The sequence below is a fragment of the Podarcis melisellensis genome (genome assembly GCF_964234715.1).
Source record: "Podarcis melisellensis genome assembly, chromosome: 6".
NCBI classification, from domain to species: domain Eukaryota; kingdom Metazoa; phylum Chordata; class Lepidosauria; order Squamata; family Lacertidae; genus Podarcis; species Podarcis melisellensis.
The window spans coordinates 76,950,642-76,972,251 of record NC_138538.1 but is presented as its reverse complement, the minus strand read 5'-3'; the positions used below and the strand labels follow the sequence as shown (position 1 = coordinate 76,972,251).

General features: G+C 43.5%; 1 protein-coding gene across 4 annotated transcripts in view; it reads left to right on the top strand.

Annotated features, from left to right (window-relative positions):
- COL11A1 (collagen type XI alpha 1 chain) overlaps positions 1-21,610 on the top strand; it is a 257,537-nt gene that overhangs the window by 16,704 nt on the left and 219,223 nt on the right. For all 4 annotated transcript variants that reach the window (XM_081916017.1, XM_081916015.1, XM_081916016.1 and 1 more), the window contains exon 2: positions 19,421-19,588. In XM_081916017.1, the coding sequence (XP_081772143.1) occupies positions 19,421-19,588 (168 nt within the window). The remainder of the gene's footprint in view (positions 1-19,420; positions 19,589-21,610) is intronic.

Genomic DNA, 21,610 nt, shown 5'->3' with positions numbered 1-21,610 from the left:
CTAGTTGTGCAAGTTGTAAGTGCCTGAAGAAGATGCCTGGGCTTTGCCACTGGAGCCCCGGTTTGAAACCACCAGGTATCTTACACCCCTCTATTACTAGTGACACTCAGCTGGCTGCTTCTTCCACCCTTCTGTGTGCATATCTACTTCATCCTCCTCTTTTTTTGGGTTCATGTTTATGTGTATGTGACGTTCCCACAAAACTGTGCCCGACTTTTAAAATGAACAGTAAGTAGAACAATTCAGTGTAACGTTTTAGACAGATCTTCTGCAGGGCTGGAAACTCTTTTGCCCTTTCAGGGGAAGAGATGAAAATCAGATTATATTCATAGGCTAGAAAGCTACATTGCTCTACAGCTTCCAATTTCCAGTAGACAGAAGGCCAAAGAACTTGAACCCATCTACTCACAGTTTAAAGTTTTCCTTTTGTTTTCAAAAAGGTCCAACAGGAAATCCCGTGTGAATCCTTCAGTTTACTAGCTGTGCTTGGGATTTCTGTTCATTGTGTGGCACATAGACTGTGGTTTGGAAGCTCCTGTAAACATGTGTAGAAGTGTGACATGTACATGTTCACTATAATTTGGTGAGCAACAAAGCTGCCGATTCACATTTTCTCATTCTCCATTTGATCGTGATACGTGCATCCCCTGAGTGGAGAGCACATCGTGTTTCTTGCACCGCTTCAACCAATTCTTGGGTTACCATATTCTCAGATACAATCATGAAGCAAACACATTCCAGGAGTTTAACTTGGCACCAGCATTTCACCTCTGAGAGTATCAGTTACAAAAAGATTTTAAAAAGAACTGCTGTAAAAAAACAATGCTTTTAGTCATGCAAATAAGAAGAATCATCACCGCTGAACTCGCTATCTGCCCACCATTGTATTCAAATGTAGTGTGACACTACACATGATGAGAAAACTGTGGGGAACCCCATGGTGTGCAGGCAAGGCAAATGTGGGGCCAAAGGAGGAGGAGAGAGCTATTGATGACTATTTAAACTATGAGGGCTATGCCCTTTTTGTGAAGGGTTTTTTTATTAAGTTTTCCAAAATTTCACACATACATTTCAGTGCATAAGAAAAACTCCCCCTCCAACTTCCCACCCCCTTTTCTATGGTGTTTGTTTATTTTCCTGTGTCGCACCCTTCCTTCTATCTCTTAAACCTTGACAAAACTACTGTAATCTTTAATCCCTTCTGTTGCTCATAGTTCAAATCCTACTCATGTGTTCATCATGTAATATTTCTTTAAATAATCCAGAAAGAGTTTCCGTTCTTCCACAAAGCTTTTAATTCTTATTTTAGCTGTTAACTTTGCCAATTCTGCATATTCCATCACCTTGGTTATCCATTCTTCTTTAGAGGGCATTTCTGCTTCTTTCCATTTTTTGTGCACAGAGAGAGTCCTAGCTGCAGTTGTAACATACATAAACAACAGAACCATCTTTTGGGGGGACTTCTGTTCCTATAATCCCTAAAAGAAAAGCTTTGGGGGGGTCATAGTCATTTTAAACATTTTTTAAAAAATCTCGTTATATATCGTCTCCCAAAATACCCTTGCTTTCTTGCAAGTCTGCCACATATGAAAAAGGGGTCCATCTATGTGGTTACACTTCCAGCAGTTATTAGGAACTTCTTATACATTTTAGACAATTTATTAGCTGTTAAAGACCTTGATTGCTATGATCTTCCTCCACAGTTGGAGGCAACAATGCTTCTGATCACCAGTAGGGGAGATTGCTTGAATCCTGCTTGCAGGTTTCCCATCGGCATCTGGTTGGCCATTGTGAGGACCAGATGGGCCATGGATCCAATCCTGCAGGCTCTTCTTATGTTTTTATGATGTGGGGGGGACGGGACTGCAGAGTGAAATCATGGGTGGGGAATTTTTTTAAAAAAATTCCTTCCAGTAGCACCTTAAGGACCAACTAAGTTAGTTCTAGGTATGAGCTTTCGTGTGCATGCACACTTCTTCAGATGCACTGAAACAGAAGTCACCAGACCCTTCTATATACTCCACCCTTGCCCCACCTGCTGATTCTCCAGCAAACGACCCTACTTTGTTTTTAATCCCTTGCCATCTTTAACATCAGATTAGGAAGAGGAAAGGTGTTGAAAGAGTCTTAGGAGAATTGATGCTCATAGGAGAGGTGAAGAACCTCTTCATTCTACCTTCCAGTCCATCTTGGCTAGTACACCTTGCCTCTGAATGCAGTTGTGGAGCTGATATGCACAGCTCCCCACCCCCCACATTCCAATTTCACCCCATAATTTCTATGAGCAGTGAGTTGCCCCTCCAACAATGGTTCCACCAAAAATACAAGCAATGCATTATTATACAAGTTGTCAAACACACTGTAACAGTTATAATATCATATGCATGTTATATGGGTATACACTGCTCGTTTCCTAAAGTAACCAGATACACGCAACGCTGCGTACAGCTGTGTGTATTAATATGCTTACCATTCGTGTTTCACAAATGCAGTACAGCATAGGGCTTATATGTATTATGCTCATATGTTGTCCGTAACTAAGTTTTGCTCTGAGTGGATTCTCTGAAATGAATGGCCCTAACTTCATCAGGCCCATTAATTACAGTGGGTCTACTCTGAGTAGGACTAGGGTGGGGAGCCACTGCAGAAAAGTCCCATTCTTGTGTTGCAGAAGAGGAAGACGAAAAAGAAAGGCAGTCCTTGAGGTACTGCGGTTGTTAAAGGCTTTATACATCAAAACCACCATATAAGGGGGCGCTTGATAAAAGAGGTGACCCTCTGCAAGCAAAACAAAAGTTGAATCTGCTAAATCCCATGTCTAAATCCATTTAAAATAGATTCCTCCTACATACCTGCTCCTGAACCGTTTTCTTTCCAAAGACACCCTCCTCAGCTATAATCTGCTAAGCAAACCAATGTGTTCCCTATTCCAAATATACAAAGCGTTATTTTGTCTAGCAGGATGCACAGAGAGCGACACTTCGATTCATACCTTTTGCCTCACCTCAGTGGTTTAGTTGAGAGAGGGCTAATGGCTGATCCCCTGTATAGTGTTGTCTAAGCAGGATTTATTATCCTGTTCTCCCACAAAATCTTCCAGTCCCCACAACATAAAAATACAAAGAAATAGGTTATTTCTGTATTCACTGACTCAGGAAAATTCTTCCCTTGTGGAACCCTCTGCTATGAAACTGAAGCAATACAATGTTTGTGCTAGATTTTCTTTAAAAAGCAGTATCTCTTTGGCGTAACAGTTGCAACCATTAATTCAGAGATGGACACCTTCCAGTCAGCATTTTCCCCTAAACCATGTCCGCCTTCCCTACGCCTGATGTCCTGTGTGCCATCATGTGTGAAGCATATAAAGATGCAGTTGCAAAGCATCAGTCAGGAGCTGAAAGTGTGAATCCCAACTGCACCTGAAAAGGGACTCCAAAAGGGCTTGATCTCGGCACCAATCGGTTGTCACTTGAGAGGTCAGGTGATTGACAGCTGGACAGCCATACCTACTGGTCTGAAGCTGGCCCATGGGGGCAGGGGAATCAGACCTGGCCTAGTGGCAGGTAAAGGTAAAGGTAAAGGTAAAGGGACCCCTGACCATTAGGTCCAGTTGTGGCTGACTCTGGGGTTGCGGTGCTCATCTCACTTTATTGGCCAAGGGAGCCTGCATACAGCTTCCGGGTCATGTGACCAGCATGACTAAGCCGCTTCTGGAGAACCAGAGCAGCGCACAGATACGCTGTTTACCTTCACGCTGGAGTGGTACCTATTTATCTACTTGTACTTTGAGGTGCTTTTGAACTGCTAGGTGGGCAGGAGCTGGGACCGAGCAACGGGAGCTCACCCCGTCGTGGGGATTTGAACTGCCGACCTTCTGATTGGCAAGTCCTAGACTCTGTGGTTTAACCCACAGCACCACCTGCACATTTACATGTGTAAACCAGCAGTTCTGCAGGCAGGAGGCAGGTGGGGCACACACCCAGCCCATCACAGTTGACATCACTTTCATTTAGAAAAAAACACACCACCAATTGCTCATACACTTTCCTTGCAAGGAGGCTGTCTGTGCAGAAGCTGCTCCTCCTGGCAGTGAGGAGTCAAGGAACAGAAGTTTAAGCTAGCATATGGCCTGGCATATGAAGTAGTCAGAGCATTTAAAAAGAGATGGGAACCACGCGGCATGTTAATGAGTATGGGCATTCCCCTTGGGAAATCAGACTTGTTGAGTTTGAATTTCAACGCATAAACAGATGGTGGGAACAAGCAAAGGGGGGGTGACCCTTTTGGCCATGATTCTGGACAATGGTTGAAAATGATGGATTAGATGGACCTTGGTCCTGTCCAAGAAGGTGATGTTTATGTGACTATGTATCCTAGGCGCAATGCCTGACCTTTATGTCAGGGATGGCCTACAGTGGCCCAGATCAAGCACACATGGGTTGGTTTTAGGGTACGTCATGGACTGGGAAGCTGTGGCCCTCTGCATGTTGTGGGACTCCAGCTCTCAGCAACCCCAGGCAGCACAGTCACAGGTCAGGCATGATGGGAGTTGTGGTCCCACAGCACCCATGCCTATTGGGTTTCATGTTAGAATTATTTTGCTTGGCATAGTATTTCCCCTCCTCTCTTTGGATTGGGTAGGCAAAGGCAAGGAACCTAAAGAATGGTTCAAACGTGTTATGCTAGTAAGTGGGGAAGTGTAGACACCCACTGAAATACAGGACCAGGTTTGCTGATGGCACAGGACCCATTCCCAGGATGGTTAAAGGAGAATGGGTAAAGGTTGCTCTAAACAGGACGGGCATTTCTATTAAATTCTCCCAACATTACGTTTATATCAGGGAACAACCACCCCAACCCCCATATGCTCTATAAAACATTGTCCCCCTATTTTGCCCTTTTTGATGTGATTATGTGAATTCCTTCAGCCTGTGTTGTGTAGTATGCAAGTTTCCTTCTGTATAGTATTCTGTTGTGGCTGACTATTCAGTAACTAGGCATTTCTGAATGCATCTGAGATGCTTGGAGTTATGCAATAGTTAAGTACAACCAGTTCAGTTCTGATATTAAATTCCATTTGCTGCTTTAATTTTTTTCTTATTTTTGCTTTTCATTAGTATGCTTCATTTTATTGTATTAGGATTTACTAGCGCCGCTCTCCTTTTAAGATTGAATAATAGTTACTAATAAAACCATTCTCAGATGCTTTTTTGTATAAAAACAACAACAAGGAAATGTTTGTGGCTGGTTTACTAACACATCTGCTTCAAATGATGGGCTGTGTAAATTGGTATTGGGCAAAGAAAAGGCTTAACTGAATAAATAAGTATGTTGCTGAGGATCTGTAATTCCTTGCTTCAGAATATGAACCCTGGTGATTCATTACACTGAAATATAATGTGAGCACCATGAACTCCCACCCTCCCCTCAGTTCTTATTTGGCTTGGATTTTAAGTCAAGCTGGGGAAGAATTCAGTTCCACTCACCTGCTTGCTTCCACTCAGCTCACCACCCATAACTCTCCAACTCATTCCCCTTACCCCCTTACTCACTTATTTGCCTGCTTTTCTTGATGATTCTCCTTCAGTGACTGAAAGTATGGAGGGTGGAGGACTCTCCCCTCTCCTATCCCAACTCATGATTCTAGTGCTGTTCCAGCCAAGAGTATTGGAAAATACAAGATTGATTAAGATAATGTCTGAACTAAGAGCCTTGGTCACAATGCATGTGCATGGTAGCATCAAAGATCTATGGGTAAGTGAATTCTCCATCACCACCCAGCCATCCCCAATAACATATGCAAAGCAGAAGTGGTTGGCAAGCTATGGCAGAGGCAACAAACATCTGGAGAGGCATTATTCATCCCCTAAAACATTTTTTTTTTTTACCTGGATTGCTGAAATGGGTCTTATAATATTAGATCTCCACAACCAGGAGTCATCAACCACCACCCTGGAAAAACTCCCTTCTCATTGCTAAGGTATTTTGCTGATAGGTCTTCAGCTACACTACAGGCCAGTGTCAGCAAGTTACAACTTGGAGCAAGGCCGAGGCTTCAGTGGCCATGCCAAGGATGAAACAGTGTCTGCTTCCCTAATGAGTATCCTCTTATTGGCTAGGACGTTTGGTGTGAGACCAGGCCTGTATCCTCTGAAATATGCTTAGGGGTGTATACTGCTCTGTCTCTCCTTGAACTGTCTAGTAAAGGACTCTTCCTCCTGATAGAGGTTTTCTTTTCCTAATTCTAGTCAGCCATTAATTGTGACAGAAAAATTGTGAGCGGTAAACAAAGGGAGCTTGAACTATGAGTCAACCGTGCAGCCATTTGGAAACAGAATAATTTGGAAGAATTTAATCGGCTGTGATATTGTGTGCACACTTTCAAAAACCTGCTATCATTTATTAGGGAAACCCCCCCCCCATGCTTTGGCCATTTCTTTCTCCATCTTTGGAAAGGTGTTGTGTGTCTCTGATTAAAGACTCAACAAATGCTCGTATTGATTGAAGATAATGCAGGAATGCTTTTACGAAATACAGTACCAATCCTCATTAAGAGTGAGCTTGCCTGCATTTTCTAGAAGAGCTGCATACTTTCAGTTCCAATGAGAGGTACAGAAGAATGGGGAATCTGTGGTCTTCCAGTTGTTATTAAACTCCCCAATTCAATTCAGGGATGATGGCTGTTTCTGACCATTCACATAGAGAAACCAAAGAAAAACAATTGCAGTACTTGGTTGGGGTATAAATGATAATTGGGATGGCATAAATGATAATTGTGATGGGCAGTAGCAAATGGATGTGAGAAGGGGCACAAACACTGCCCTGACCTCCCAATAGGTAAGTTGCTTCTGCTTTCTGGGAGGAACAAGGTGCCCATGAGGTTGGTGCGGTGCAAACACACTGGCTGAGCCTATATACTGGTCCAGCTGGTGTGTTTGTACAACACCACCTGCCCTGCTGCCTTGTACCTTCCTCTCCTGGTAAGCAGTAGTGACTCACCTGCTGGGAGGTCAGGTAAACACCACCAACCCATTATGCTGTCCGCTGCATGTTGCCTTGGTGTGATTCTGATGGTTTAATGTTGATGCTCAAAATGTGTTGATCAGGCATCCCCAAACTCAGCCCTCCAGATGTTTTGGGACTACAACTCCCATCATCCCTAGCTAACAAGACCAGTGGTCAGGGATGATGGGAATTGTAGCCCCAAAAGATCTGGAGGGCCGAGTTTGGGGATGCCTGATGTTGATGTTCAAAATCTTTGTAGCAGATATATATATGAGAGAGAAAGAGAGTGTTGGACGTAGCTCATGAGGGATTGACTTTTTGGCACAATCAGTATTTTTTAATTCTTAGTGATGATGTAGTCTGGGCTTTTGAGATTTCACATTAAATCTTTTCTATCTCCCAACATTCCTTTGATGCATTGCCTCTTGTTTTTTTATTCATCTGTTTGATTTCTGGTGGTGCCTCGTCTGTTTTTATGTCTGTGGACTCTGGTAGAAAAAAAGGAACAGATGATTAAAATTGCCTAAAGGTGGTTGAGGGGGTTACGTTTTCTACCTGTGAGCAGCCTTTCTGCTAGAGCACATAGAATCATAACATAATGCAGAGGATTTTGAAGAATGGTTGAAGTAGGGCTGACCCAAAACATCCCCTCTTGCCTCCAATTTGCCACACATTGGCAGGTGGAAAATGGGACGAGGAGGGATGTTTCATCAGCTTTCAAAGGTGAGGTGAGAGTTTGTGTAGATGGGTGTTGTCACGGCAGCAGAAGCTCTTTTTGTTCTTTTTACACTTTCATAAAATCAAAGAATTGTAGAGTTGGAAAGGACCCTGAGGGTCATCTAGCACAGCCCCCTGCAATGCCGGAATCTCAACTAGATCATACAGGACTGATGACCATCCAACCTCTGCTTAAAAAACCTCCAGTGAAGGAGAGTCTATAACCTCCCAATGGAGTCTGTTTCACTGTCAAACAGCTCTCACTGTCAGAAAGTTCTTCCTGATGTTTAGTCGAATCTCCTTTCTTGTATCTTGAAGCCATTGGTTGGAGTCCTACCCTCCAGAGCAGGGGGGGACAAGCTTGCTCCATCTTCCATGTGGCAGTTTTAAAGATATTTGAAGATGGTTATCGCATCTCCACCGAGTCTCCTTTTTATCATTCGAAACATACCCAACCCCCTCACCTGTTCCTCAAAAGGCTTGGTTTTCAGATCCTTGATCATCTTGTCCACCCTCCTCTGTGCACGTTCCAGCTTGTCCAATGTCCTCCTTAAATTCATTCTGCACATACTTTAAAAGTGCTGTGGTGGCAGAGACTTTGGATCACCGGTCTCCATCCCCCCTCAAGTGCCTCTGCTAATAGTAATGCTTACTCTATCGTGAAATGAAGCCAACAGTTTCATTGCACACCCTCCTGAAATTGACCTCCTCTTTGGAAATGATCTCATTTGGATTAAATGAGAATTCAGGGAGAGGTCTCCCCAGCCTTAGCTTGACAGTGCGCTCTCTGCTGGAGCATGGGCACATAGGGAGCTGCCTTATACCACATCAGACCACTGGTCCATCTATCTCCGTACTGGTGTCCCTGACTGGTGGCAGCGATGGGGATGTTTTTTCAGCTCCAAGTGGATATGCCAGGGATTGTGCCTGGGCCTTCATGAGAAGAGGATGCTCTACCACTGAACTACGACCCTTCCTCCCTTTCTTTTTTGGAAATAATTGTTATTAATTTTACAAAATAAATTTCATATTTAACACATTTCAATTTCAAAATCAAACCAGGTTTTTCCAAATCTTAGGACTTCTCTCCTCCTCTCCGTGGGTCCTTTATATATCTAAATTAACTGCATATTATCATTCTTCCACATTATGGTCATCCAAAATATCCAAAGTCTTTGTAACATTGTAAGTTATTGAAAGCCTGCCAAAGAACTCAAATGATTACAGTGTTCTTTTAAATACCATCTATATTTGTCCCATTCCCTTTTGAAGCTTAGATCCTCCCGAATTCTGATTTTCCCTGCCATCTCGACATATTCTAATAATTTCATCTGCCAGTCCACTTTTGTCGGCTTTTTCTCCTCTTTCTACTGCTGGGCAAGCAGCAGTCTTGCAGCTATAGTTGCATACATGAATAGTCTTCTCAAATCTTTTGGTGTATCTGCACCTATAATTCCTAGGAGAAAGGCTTCTGGTCTTTTATCAAATGCTATTTTAAACATTTTTTTTAAGTGCATTATCTATCATTTCCCAGAATTCCTTTATTTTTTTACAATTCCACCACATATGATGAAAGGTACCCTTTTTTTCCTTACATTTCCAATGACCCTTCCTCAATGGACCTCAGCAACTGAACTTGCGTGAACTGAGAATACACAGCAGAGGGCCACCCACCCCACTTTCCCCCTAGCTACATACTGCACCGGGAAGATGGGTAGAGCTGCCCAAATCATCTTTCAGGAAAACTTGCCCTCCATTACTCAACTTTTCATTGGGAATCGTGCAAAACCTTCTGAGTTACTTTATGGTTTTTTGTGTTTGTTTGTTTCTGCATTTTTTATTTCCAGATGGAAGGAACTGCATAAAAATCTATTGACAGATAGGGAAAACCTGGAACATGTGTCTTTAGAACATTCACAGGGCAATATGAGGTTTGGCCACAAATTCAGCAGCTTTTGATATCAGCCTTCAGGCTGGCTTATACGCTACGCTATGCTGAATAATTCCAGGTTTGCCGCCATGTGTTCCTGACAGAGGACATGCAGATTTATGAAATGCTAGAATGGAAAGGGGGGGGGGGAGAAATGCATAGTAATTTTGATATCAGATCTAAGCTAAAAGAGAAAAAGCATTTGTACTCTTTTCAACTATTTTATGAAGTGTTAGGATTCTAAGCAATTGTTTGCTCTGTTTTAATTCAAGTTTAAGGCAAATGATGATGTCTTTTAAAAGTGTATGAAGAAAACAACCTGTCTGAGCCTCGCTTGAAGTTTTACAACTGCTTTTAGTATAGTTGGAAGGCAAAAGAGAAAAGAGATCTTTTCTGTTCTTTGTTTGCTACAGTGAGCTGGTGCTCAGAAAACTGCTTGCCATTTAGTTCTGGTTGTTTTCTTTATGGCAAGACAAACCTAATCTTGAGTAAACATGCCTAGGATTGTTCTATCGTGGTAGCAGTATATTATTATTATTATCCTCTTCTAGTGAGCTCAAGTGGTGAATTTCAACACGAATGAAGTCACAAATAGGCTACTGAGAGGATTGAGGTATGGGAATGCTCTCTCATAAGGAGGCTACCCCTCCTCTCAAAATATCATGGCTTCTGGCCAGAAAAGAGAACAAAAAAGTGCTAATTTATTTGTATGCTTGCACACTTAAGGGGCATTCAGACATGGAGCTGATTGCATTAGTTTGTCTGAATACCAGTGCCCCTGTTACACTGCAGTACCTGCTTTGTTAAGGAACTGTGACTTTTTGGTCAATATACTGCTATATCAATACTAAATTTCATTTGCCACCTGTGGGTGTGGTGTGAAAGAGTTTGGTTTTGATCAAAATGTATAGGGCATATATTTAGGTACAGGTAAACCGTCAGTTTCTACGTGAATGGGATCTATGCAAGATAGAACATATATTTATACTCCATAGACCTTTGTAGTTGCAAGCAAGTAGGAACACGAGTCATGATGATTCACACAACCATTACCAGTGATGAAAAATAATACTTTCCACATTCATTGCCATCTGAACTTGGTTGTGTGGAGTGCCCCTCCAGCCCCTCACTTCACTAGTGCTTGACGTCTCTGCTGAGGGAATAAAGCGAGTCACTAAAACTGGGATGGGGGACATGTGGTTCTCCAGCAGACCAAGATGATCAAGGATCTAGAAACCAAGCCTTATGAGGGAGTTGGGTATGTTTTGACTGGCAAAGGGGAGACTGAGAGGAGATGTGGTAAAGGTAAAGGTACCCCTGACCGTTAGGTCCAGTCGTGGACAACTCTGGGGTTACGGCACTCATCTCGCTCTATAGGCCGAGGGAGCCGGTGTTTGTCCACAGACAGCTTCTGGATCATGTGGCCAGCATGACTAAGTCACTTCTGGTGAACCAGAGCAGTGCATGAAAATGCCGTTTACCTTTCCCCCAGAGCGGTACCTATTTATCTACTTGCACTTGACGTGCTTTTGAAATGTTTGGTGGGCAGGAGCAGGGACTGAACAACAGGAGCTCACCCTGTTGCGGGTATTCAAACTGCGACCTTCTGATCGGCAAGCCCTAGGCTCTGTGGTTTAGACCACAGTGATCTGATAGCTATCTTCAAGTATATTTCCAATTGTCACATGGAAGATGGAGCAAGCTTGTTTTCTGCTGCTCTGGAGGGTAAGCCTCAAACCAATGGCTTCAAGATACAAGAAAGGAGATTCTGACTAAACATCATGAAAAACTTTCTGATAGTGAGAGCTGTTTGATAGCAGAATGGATTCCCTCAGGATGTTGTAGACTAGGCTTCCTCAGCCTTGGCCCTCCGTATGTTTTGAGACTACAATTCCCATCATCCCTGACCACTGGTCCTGCTAGCTAGGGATCATGGGAGTTGTAGGCCAAAAACATCTGGAGGGCCGAGGTTGAGGAAACCTGTTGTAGACTCTCCTTCACTGGAGGTTTTTAAGCAGAGGTTGGATGGCCACCAGTCCTGTATGATTTAGTTGAGATTCCGGCATTGATTCTATATTTTATGATATTATGATTCTGTTACCTGCGACTCCATCATTGGCTATGTTGACTGGGCTGATAGGAGTTGGAGTTCAACAACATCTGGAGGGCCACTGCTTCCCCATATCTGCAGCAAATGAATGTTGATGTATAAATAATAAGGCTTTTATGTCCTGCCTAGGATAAGGCTTCACTTAATTTTATGCAACGTTATCTAGCCAGTGGTTAACTTGGTTGGTTTGAATGTTGGTTAGATGCAATATATCTAAAGGGATCAAAGCCACAGAGCCTGGCTTTTATAAATGCAGTCATAGCATCATAAAGCTGGAATGTCTCTTGAGAATTTCCTAATCCAGTCTCCAGATTAAGAATCCATAAAAATATTACCCCTGGTTAATGTATATGCATATTCCTTGTAAAAATACTATAATCCCCCTAAACCAGTATTAATTAATCAATCAGTTAAACATTCTTATGCAGGGGGAGCCTCAGTAAGCAATTGTGCTTTGGGACAATTTTCAGGACCTGTTTACAGAATTGAAAGCCAAATAACCAATGGACTGCTGGAATTCAGCTAGAAAGATTTGTCTTCAGATTCCCACTCAGCCATGAATTTCACTGGATGGCATTGGGTTTGCCACTTTCTGTAGGCCTAATCTACTCCACAGGGTTGCTCCGGGGATAAAATGGGTTAAACTTTAAACTCTCGAGTTTGCCATTGGACCCAAGCTGATACCTCCTTTTGTTGTGAAAGAAGCTGGTTGTGATGAGTACTGGGTACCGAAAGGACTTAAGTTTGGTTATAGGATTTGCTGCCACTTGCTTTCTTCTAAGAGCTTAGATAGAACTGGTGGGTGGGAGATAGGATAGGGGTGCAAGGAATTTTCACTTCTTGAACCAATATGCTAATAGAAACACAGTTATGCTTTGAAATTTGGCCTCCTTAGAATTTTGTGGTGCAGTTCTTTGGTTTTAAAGGTAAAGGTAAAGGTACCCCTGCCCGTACGGGCCAGTCTTGACAGACTCTGGGGTTGTGCGCCCATCTCACTTAAGAGGCCAGGGGCCAGCGCTGTCCGGAGACACTTCCGGGTCACGTGGCCAGTGTGACATCGCTGCTCTGGCGAGCCAGAGCTGCACACGGAAATGCCGTTTACCTTCCCGCTGGTAAGCGGTCCCTATTTATCTACTTGCACCCGGAGGTGCTTTCGAACTGCTAGGTTAGCAGGCGCTGGGACCGAGCAGCGGGAGCGCACCCCGCCGCAGGGATTCGAACCGCCGACCTTTCGATCGGCAAGTCCTAGGCGCTGAGGCTTTAACCCACAGCGCCACCTGTGTCCCGTATGGTTTTAAAAGGGAGGTACAAAATGTGTATATTAGAGAAAAGTTCACACAAAAATGTGTTTATTAGGGAAAATAGCATACTGACATACAGTACATTGGAAAGAATTGCTTGTAAGCTGTGAACTATAGTCAAAATCGTGTAGAAGTGCATATATTATGAGAATCATAGAATTGTAGAGTTATGGGCCCACAAGGTTCATCTTATTCAACCCTCTGCAATGTAGGGAACTTTTGCTCAATGTAGAGCTTGACCCCATAACCCTGAGAGTAAGGGGGGTCTCATGCTTTACCTGTTGAGCTTCCTGTATGAAATGTGTGTGAAAATATTCTCTTTATTACCAAAATGTCAAACTGACATGATAATGGGGCAAACAGAATTTAAGATTGGAAAAATGAGAAACTGGGAGAAACCAAAATCGACAGATATACCCATCCTTAGATAGGATACACTAACCTTGCAATTATATATATATACGAAAGCAAAAATATATATATATATATATATATATATATATATATATATATATATATATATATGCTTTCGTAGATTTTCACGGGTACAGGAATGCAGGTTTTGGTGTCCTCGGGTGTCTTCCCGTGTAGAAGTTGGGGTGTCTAGGCGACGTTTCGACGAGGTCTCACTCGTCATCTTCAGGCTGGTGCTTTCGGCTTCTTGTTACTGGAACAGAGCAGGATCTCAGTGTTTGAGTTCCTATAAATACTGTTGAGGGGGTGTGGTGTATAGCCTCCAATGTTCTGGGCAGAGAGGAAGTTCCCAGGCTAGTGTGCCTTTTCTTCTTTTGTTCCTTAATTACTTGAGGGATATCCTGAGTGATTTCTTGAGTGATATCCTGAGTACCACTTAGGTGGGTCATTAGGTGTGGATTAGTTGCTAAAGTCTTTGTGTCTTGACCTCTTGAACTTTGTGAAGAGTTTTTCTGAGAAGATGGCTGTACTGCACTTAGTTGTGCTCTGGCTTGGCTTCGTGTATAGGGGCGAGCTGTGGTTTTGTGGCTTGTGTCAGCCAGATCTGTGTAGGGATTGCAGGGGGGTGCAGCATCCGGAGGTGCCACCATGGTTTGGCTACTGGATGGTGTCTGTAATTTATCTGTGGAGAGGGTCTGGGTTTGGGTCTGGTGTGGTTGATTGGTGATGGCGTTCTGTGTGCCTCTGGATCTGGTGTCAGTTTTTGTGGGGAGGGCTAATTTCCAGATGTCTGGCAAGCGGGATGTGTCGTCACGCTTGTTCATGTTGTGAGGGTGTTTCTCTATCTCGATGGCTTCCATGATTATTCTCTTGTGGTGATGTTCCATGTTAAAGAGCAATTTGGAATCTGCAAAATTAATTTCGTGTCCTGTTTCTTTCATGTGTTGGAAAAGAGAGGAAGTTTTTTCTTCTTTTTTGACGGCATTCTTGTGTTCTGCGATACGTGCATTTATTCGTCTGTTTGTTTGTCCAATGTACGTGGCTGGGCAGACTTTGCAGGGTATTTCATAGACCCCTTGGTTTTCCAACTGGATTTTATCCTTGGGGTTTCTGAGGATATTGGCTATTTTTTGGTTGGTGCAAAAGGCTGTTTTGATATTGTGTTTATGGAGGATTTTGCTAATTTTATCTGTAGTGCCCTTGATATAAGGAAGGAGGGCCATGCCATTGTTTTCTTCACAGAAAACAGAAAGAAAACAATGGCATGGCCATTCACAGAAGAAAACAATGGCATGGCCCTCCTTCCTTATATCAAGGGCACTACAGATAAAATTAGCAAAATCCTCCATAAACACAATATCAAAACAGCCTTTTGCACCAACCAAAAAATAGCCAATATCCTCAGAAACCCCAAGGATAAAATCCAGTTGGAAAACCAAGGGGTCTATGAAATACCCTGCAAAGTCTGCCCAGCCACGTACATTGGACAAACAAACAGACGAATAAATGCACGTATCGCAGAACACAAGAATGCCGTCAAAAAAGAAGAAAAAACTTCCTCTCTTTTCCAACACATGAAAGAAACAGGACACGAAATTAATTTTGCAGATTCCAAATTGCTCTTTAACATGGAACATCACCACAAGAGAATAATCATGGAAGCCATCGAGATAGAGAAACACCCTCACAACATGAACAAGCGTGACGACACATCCCGCTTGCCAGACATCTGGAAATTAGCCCTCCCCACAAAAACTGACACCAGATCCAGAGGCACACAGAACGCCATCACCAATCAACCACACCAGACCCAAACCCAGACCCTCTCCACAGATAAATTACAGACACCATCCAGTAGCCAAACCATGGTGGCACCTCCGGATGCTGCACCCCCCTGCAATCCCTACACAGATCTGGCTGACACAAGCCACAAAACCACAGCTCGCCCCTATACACGAAGCCAAGCCAGAGCACAACTAAGTGCAGTACAGCCATCTTCTCAGAAAAACTCTTCACAAAGTTCAAGAGGTCAAGACACAAAGACTTTAGCAACTAATCCACACCTAATGACCCACCTAAGTGGTACTCAGGATATCACTCAAGAAATCACTCAGGATATCCCTCAAGTAATTAAGGAACAAAAGAAGAAAAGGCACACTAGCCTGGGAACTTCCTCTCTGCCCAGAACATTGGAGGCTATACACCACACCCCCTCAACAGTATTTATAGGAACTCAAACACTGAGATCCTGCTCTGTTCCAGTAACAAGAAGCCGAAAGCACCAGCCTGAAGATGACGAGTGAGACCTCGTCGAAACGTCGCCTAGACACCCCAACTTCTACACGGGAAGACACCCGAGGACACCAAAACCTGCATATATATATATATATATATATATTCAGAGTCCTGTTTAGCAAGTGTTGCTCATTTATTCAGTCATTCAGGAGCCAGGTGGTCAGAACATATATTGCACCAGTTGTCTATGCTCACCAGCCACTGGAGCTCTCCATGGTGTCAGATACAGGTCTTTCTGCCAGCATGGTGTAGTGGTTAAGAGCAGTGGACTCGTAATCTGGTGAACCGAGTTCACTTTCCCGTTCCTCCACATGCAGCTGCTGGGTGACCTTGGGCTGGTCACACTTCTCTGAAGTCTCTCAGTCTCACTCACCTCACAGAGTCTTTGTTGTGGAGGAGGGAGGAAGGGAAAGGAGATTGTTAGCCGCTTTGAGACTCCTTCAGGGGAGTGAAAGGCAGGATATCAAGTCCAAATTCTCCTCCTCCTCCTCCTCCTCCTCCTCCTCCTCCTCCTCCTCCTCCTCCTCCTCCTCCTCCTCCTCCTCCTCCTTCTTCTTCTTCTTCTTCTATTTCTTCTTCTTCTTCCTCAATCCTACCTGGATCGCAGCTGGGACCTTCTGCATGTACTCTGCCACTGAGCTAAAACTAGCTGATTCCAGCATGCATTTTTAACAGTGGGTTTTATTATGGCATGTAGTTTGGTGCTTAATGTTGGTGAGTGACAAATGCGGGTGCACAGGCCAACCCATGGTTTATGCATATGTGTCTGCAGCCAGAAAAACCCCCTGAAATATCTTAAGTTGTGGCAGACTAGGGAAAGACCAAGAGAACCCTATCTTTCACGTTCCAGTGATCTGACTTACTATTTCCTTTCAGTGGTCTTCAACTTTGGGTCCCCAGCCATTGTTGGATTACAGTTCCCATCATCCTCAGCCAGTTTATCCAATGGTCTAAGATGTTGGGAGCTGTAGTCCAATGACATCTGGGGACCCAATGTTGAAGAATACTGTCTACATGTAGGCAGCTTCTGGTTTTCCTATCTACCAAGGCTCTGAGCCCAGCCTTGGCTGGGGAGGTAAAGGTAAAGGTAAAGGTACCCCTGCCTGTACGGGCCAGTCTTGACAGACTCTGGGGTTGTGCGCCCATCTCACTTAAGAGGCCAGGGGCCAGCGCTGTCCGGAGACACTTCTGGGTCACGTGGCCAGTGTGACATCGCTGCTCTGGCGAGCCAGAGCTGCACACGGAAATGCCGTTTACCTTCCCGCTGGTAAGTGGTCCCTATTTATCTACTTGCACCCAGAGGTGCTTTCGAACTGCTAGGTTAGCAGGCGCTGGGACCGAGCAGCGGGAGCGCACCCCGCCGCAGGGATTCGAACCGCCGACCTTTCGATCGGCAAGTCCTAGGCGCTGAGGCTTTAACCCACAGCGCCACCTGCGTCCCTGGCTGGGGAGGGCGGGGTATAAATAAAAATTATTATTATTATTATTATTTGCATTTTTAAGAAAAAAGCAGCTGTGTCTTTATTCAGAATGTGCTCTGGATTCCACCAATTTCTTGCTGGAAATCACCCCTTTCCTCCTGACTACATTTGGAGGGATTTTGCTCAGTGCAGTGGTGAGATAATCCATGACTTGCCCTCAGTTTCCAGCTAGAGAGAAAACCACGACAAAGCATGATAAAGCTATCATTTTGGTAAGGGTGGTGAACAGAAGGGTGGACTGCTGAATGAAATCCAACTTTTGATCAAACTGATAGCATGCTACGTAACTTGTTTAAAGTTTCCTCTTTTTCACTGAGGAATTTTTTTCTGTATAAACTTCTTTCTGTGGTTTACCAAAGTTGGGTCCCTGGTTGTTGTAGCTGTGTCTCTTCTCAGTTTGATTTCTTCTGTGCCAGGTTTCTGTGCCAATGTGGTACCCTCTAAATGTTGGCTGGCATGGCCAATGGTCAAGGATGTTAGCTATCATTGCATCTGTTCAAAGACAAATCTATGACTACTTGTCTTCCTCCTCGTTGATATTTTAGCGTTACTCTTCAGGTTAAGAAATCCTTATACAGTGGTACTTTGATTCTCAAACAGCTTAGTTGTCAAACAAATCGGCTCACGAGCACTGCAAACCCGGAAGTAAGTGTTCCGGTTTGTGAACGTTTTTTGGAAACTGAACATCCAATGCGGCTTCTGCTTGAGTGCAGGAAGCCCCTGCAGCCAATTGGAAGCTGTGCCTTGGTTTTCAAATGGAGCCTTCATTACGTATCTTTCGACATCAGTAAAAAAACATTCCTCTTCTCCCAGGCCTTTGGCTAATTAAACAATGTCTGTGGGGTGGTGGTTATATGTTATGTATTTTTGTGTTTTTATACTGTAAACTGCCCTGTGATATTCTGAAGAAGGATGGTGTGTAAATTTAATTAATAAATAATAAATAAATTGTAGTTGCCATACAAAAGATGGCGCTAGTCATGCATGCTCCTTGCCCAACAATTTGTAAGAGCTGACTGTCTTGTGGTGGCGGCACAACCTGTGTCATTGCCCAGGGCCAGGAGTGCAACTTCTAAATCTGGGCAGTTCCGCAGTGTTGCACCCTTATGGCAATTTGCTCATCTTAGGAGTGCCTTAGCCCCTCCCTGATCCTTTCTCTGTTCTCTCATGGAATGCTTCTGGTCTAAAATCTGCTCTAAAATCCGGTCTAAAGTTTGTGGTGGAGGTAAATTTGTCTCTTTGACTTTACCTCTTTGAGGCACAGATTCCACACAGCTCCTCCTTCATGGCACCCTGACAAATGTAAAGTTTGTGGTACACCATAAGACATCTTTCTCATGAGGTCTAAGCAAAAATGCTTTAAAAGTGGTGTATGATAGTTTGGATTAAAGACCATCCCCTTTAAAATAAGAGAGATTTCTTAAATCCAGGGGACCTTTGTCACCCTTTGATTACTCCTTCCTTCCTTCCTTCCTTCCTTCCTTCCTTCCTTCCTTCCTTCCTTCCTTCCTTCCTTCCTTCCTTCCTTCCTTCCTTCCTTCCATTGCAATAATAATAATAATAATAATAATAATAATAATAATAATAATAATAATAAATTTATTATTTATACCCTGCCCATCTGGCTGGGTTTCCCCAGCCACTCTGGGCGGCTTCCAACAGAACACTAAAATACAATAACCTATTAAACATTAAAAGCTTCCCTAAACAGGGCTGCCTTCAGACTCTTGCCTTAGACTTCCTCCCTCTTCCAGCCAACTCTGCCATATTAGTTTCAAGTATGCACAGTCATATCTTCCTAACTCCACATCTGATTTCCTGATAACCTTCCTTCTGCTGCATCTGTTTCTGGAGAAAAAGATAGAGGTTGGAGATTAGTGGATTGGAGGGATACTGGCCTCCTGTATTTGTTGTGATTCTGACCAGTCTTATTTCATGAGATCCTAATTTCTGCTAGCACAAGCAAGGGAGCTCAGGGGCTGTTGGACCTACTGGACATTTGCTAATAGGCTTTGTACCACCAGAGCTTTTGGGGGGGGGGGTGACTCAAAATGATGTTTCATCCCTGAACATTCTCCTGAATACATCAGTTCAGTTTCTAAGAAGTGAGCAAATGCAATATTTTGGAAGGAGTGTGAATAATGTCTTTTTTCTCTTTGTTTTTCAGCTGAACCAGTTGACGTGCTCAAAGCATTAGAGTTTCACAATTCACCGGAAGGAATATCAAAAACAGCAGGAATTTGCATAAACAGAAGGAATTCCAAAGGATCAGATGTTGCTTACAGAGTTTCAAAAAATGCACAACTCAGTGCTCCAACCAAACAATTGTACCCAGGTGAGGGGAGCTGTTTGTGAGTTGCAATATTTATTTTTGGGCAAAGTTGATCTTTTATGTTTTTACAGGCTCTTGGCTTTGTCTTTAAGCTTATGACACCCCAAAACTATGGTTATGATTTCATTTACCAACACTTCATTTCATCAACCAACACTTTAGAACAGGGGTGGGGAACTTCTTTTGAAAATGAGGACCACATTCCCTTCCGGACAGCTTTTCAGGGGCAACATATGAGTAGTGGATGGGCTCAAAGGCAAAAGTGAGCAGAGCGTCAAATATAAATTTGACCTTCATACAGTAGACTCATTCATCCCCTGTCCAGCCTCAATTCAGGAAAACAAGAAGCATTATCAGAGTTTAATGTCAGCTTCCTGACAAATGAAAGCACTCAAGGAGCATGCAGGTCTGATGTGTAGTCTGGGGAGAGTCCCAAAGGCCAGATAGAGGGGCTTGTGTGGCTACATTTTACCATGGAACAGTTCCCAACCCCTCCTTAGGAAGTACATTAAAGCATCACAGGAAGTGATGATATAGAAAGTTCATTTTCTTTCTGGTAAAGTTATCCAGGCACCATGACAAATTACATTGTAGACTGCAGACAATTTAGAAACAAATAATGTAAATTAGAACCAACACCCCTTCCCTTTGCAACAGAAGGCTTCTGGATTTTTTAATTAAATCATAGTTTCCCATTGTAACGGAACTGGAAAATTGGTTTAGCCTCTATTCTTAAGCACCAGTGATTTCACTGTGGCTTCATCTGGGATAGAGATCTATAGGATTATACTGTTTTCAGATTACAGTATAGACTGGGATATGATGTCAGGAGTAAGGAACACATAGTTTTTCAGATGTTGTTGAGCTTCAAGACCCATCTGCACCAGCCAGCATGGCCAGTGATCAGGGATGATGACAGCTATAGTTCAATAGTATATGGAGGGCCACAAAGGGAGCCATTGCCATTCTAAGAGAACAAGGGTGGTTTTCATGGTAAGTTCTGGTACCTCCTTTTCTAGAGAAGTAGAACTGGACATCCATATTTTCATCGGAGAAATGTTGGAGGGTATGGATAGGATGTCCCTATTTTCATCAGATGCAGGTGGCGCTGTGGTCTAAACACTGAGCCTTTGGGGCTTGCCAATCAGAAGGTTGGTGGTTCAGATCCCTGGAACAGGGTGAGCTCCTGTAGCTGTGTCCTAGCTTCTGCCAACCTAGCAGTTCAAAAGCATGCCAGTGCAAGTAAATAAATAAATAGGTACCACTGTGGCAGGAAGGTAAACTGTGTTTCTGGGTGCTCTGGCTTACTTCACGGTGTTCCATTGTGCCAGAAGTGGTTTGGTCATGCTGGCCACATGACCTGGAAAGCTGTCTGTGAACAAACACTGGCTCCCTTGGCCTGAAGCAAGATGAACACCGCAACCCCATAGTTGCCTTTGAGTGGACTTAACCATCCAGGGGTCCTTTACCTTTACCTTTTTCTTATTTTCATTAGAGAAATGTTGGAAGGTATGCCTTTGTAGGGGATAAGCTTTTGTGACACAGAGGGTCACCTTGTCAGTGGTAACCAGACCAGAAAGCATATCTGCCTGAAGTACAGAGATAGTATTAACTGTTTGTATTTTTAAAGAAGGAACTGTGGTACCTCAGGTTACAAATGCTTCAGGTAACATACGCTTCAGGTTACAGACTCTGCTAACCCAAAAATATTACCTCAGGTTAAGAACTTTGCTTCAGGATGAGAACAGAAATTATGCTCCGGTGGCGCAGCAGCGGGAGGCCCCATTAGCTAAAGTGGTGCTTCAGGTTAAGAACAGTTTCAGGTTAAGAACAGACCTCTGGAACAAATTAAGTACTTAACCCAAGGTACCACTATATTAGTCTTGAAACAAGGAGCAGTTGGGGAGCCTGAGGAGAAGAAAAATGAGATTGAACATGCTGGAATTTACAACTTAGTGGCTGCGTTCCTGCAAGGTGGTTGCTACTGAAATCCCATTCATTCCAATGGGATTTAAGCAGTCAGTC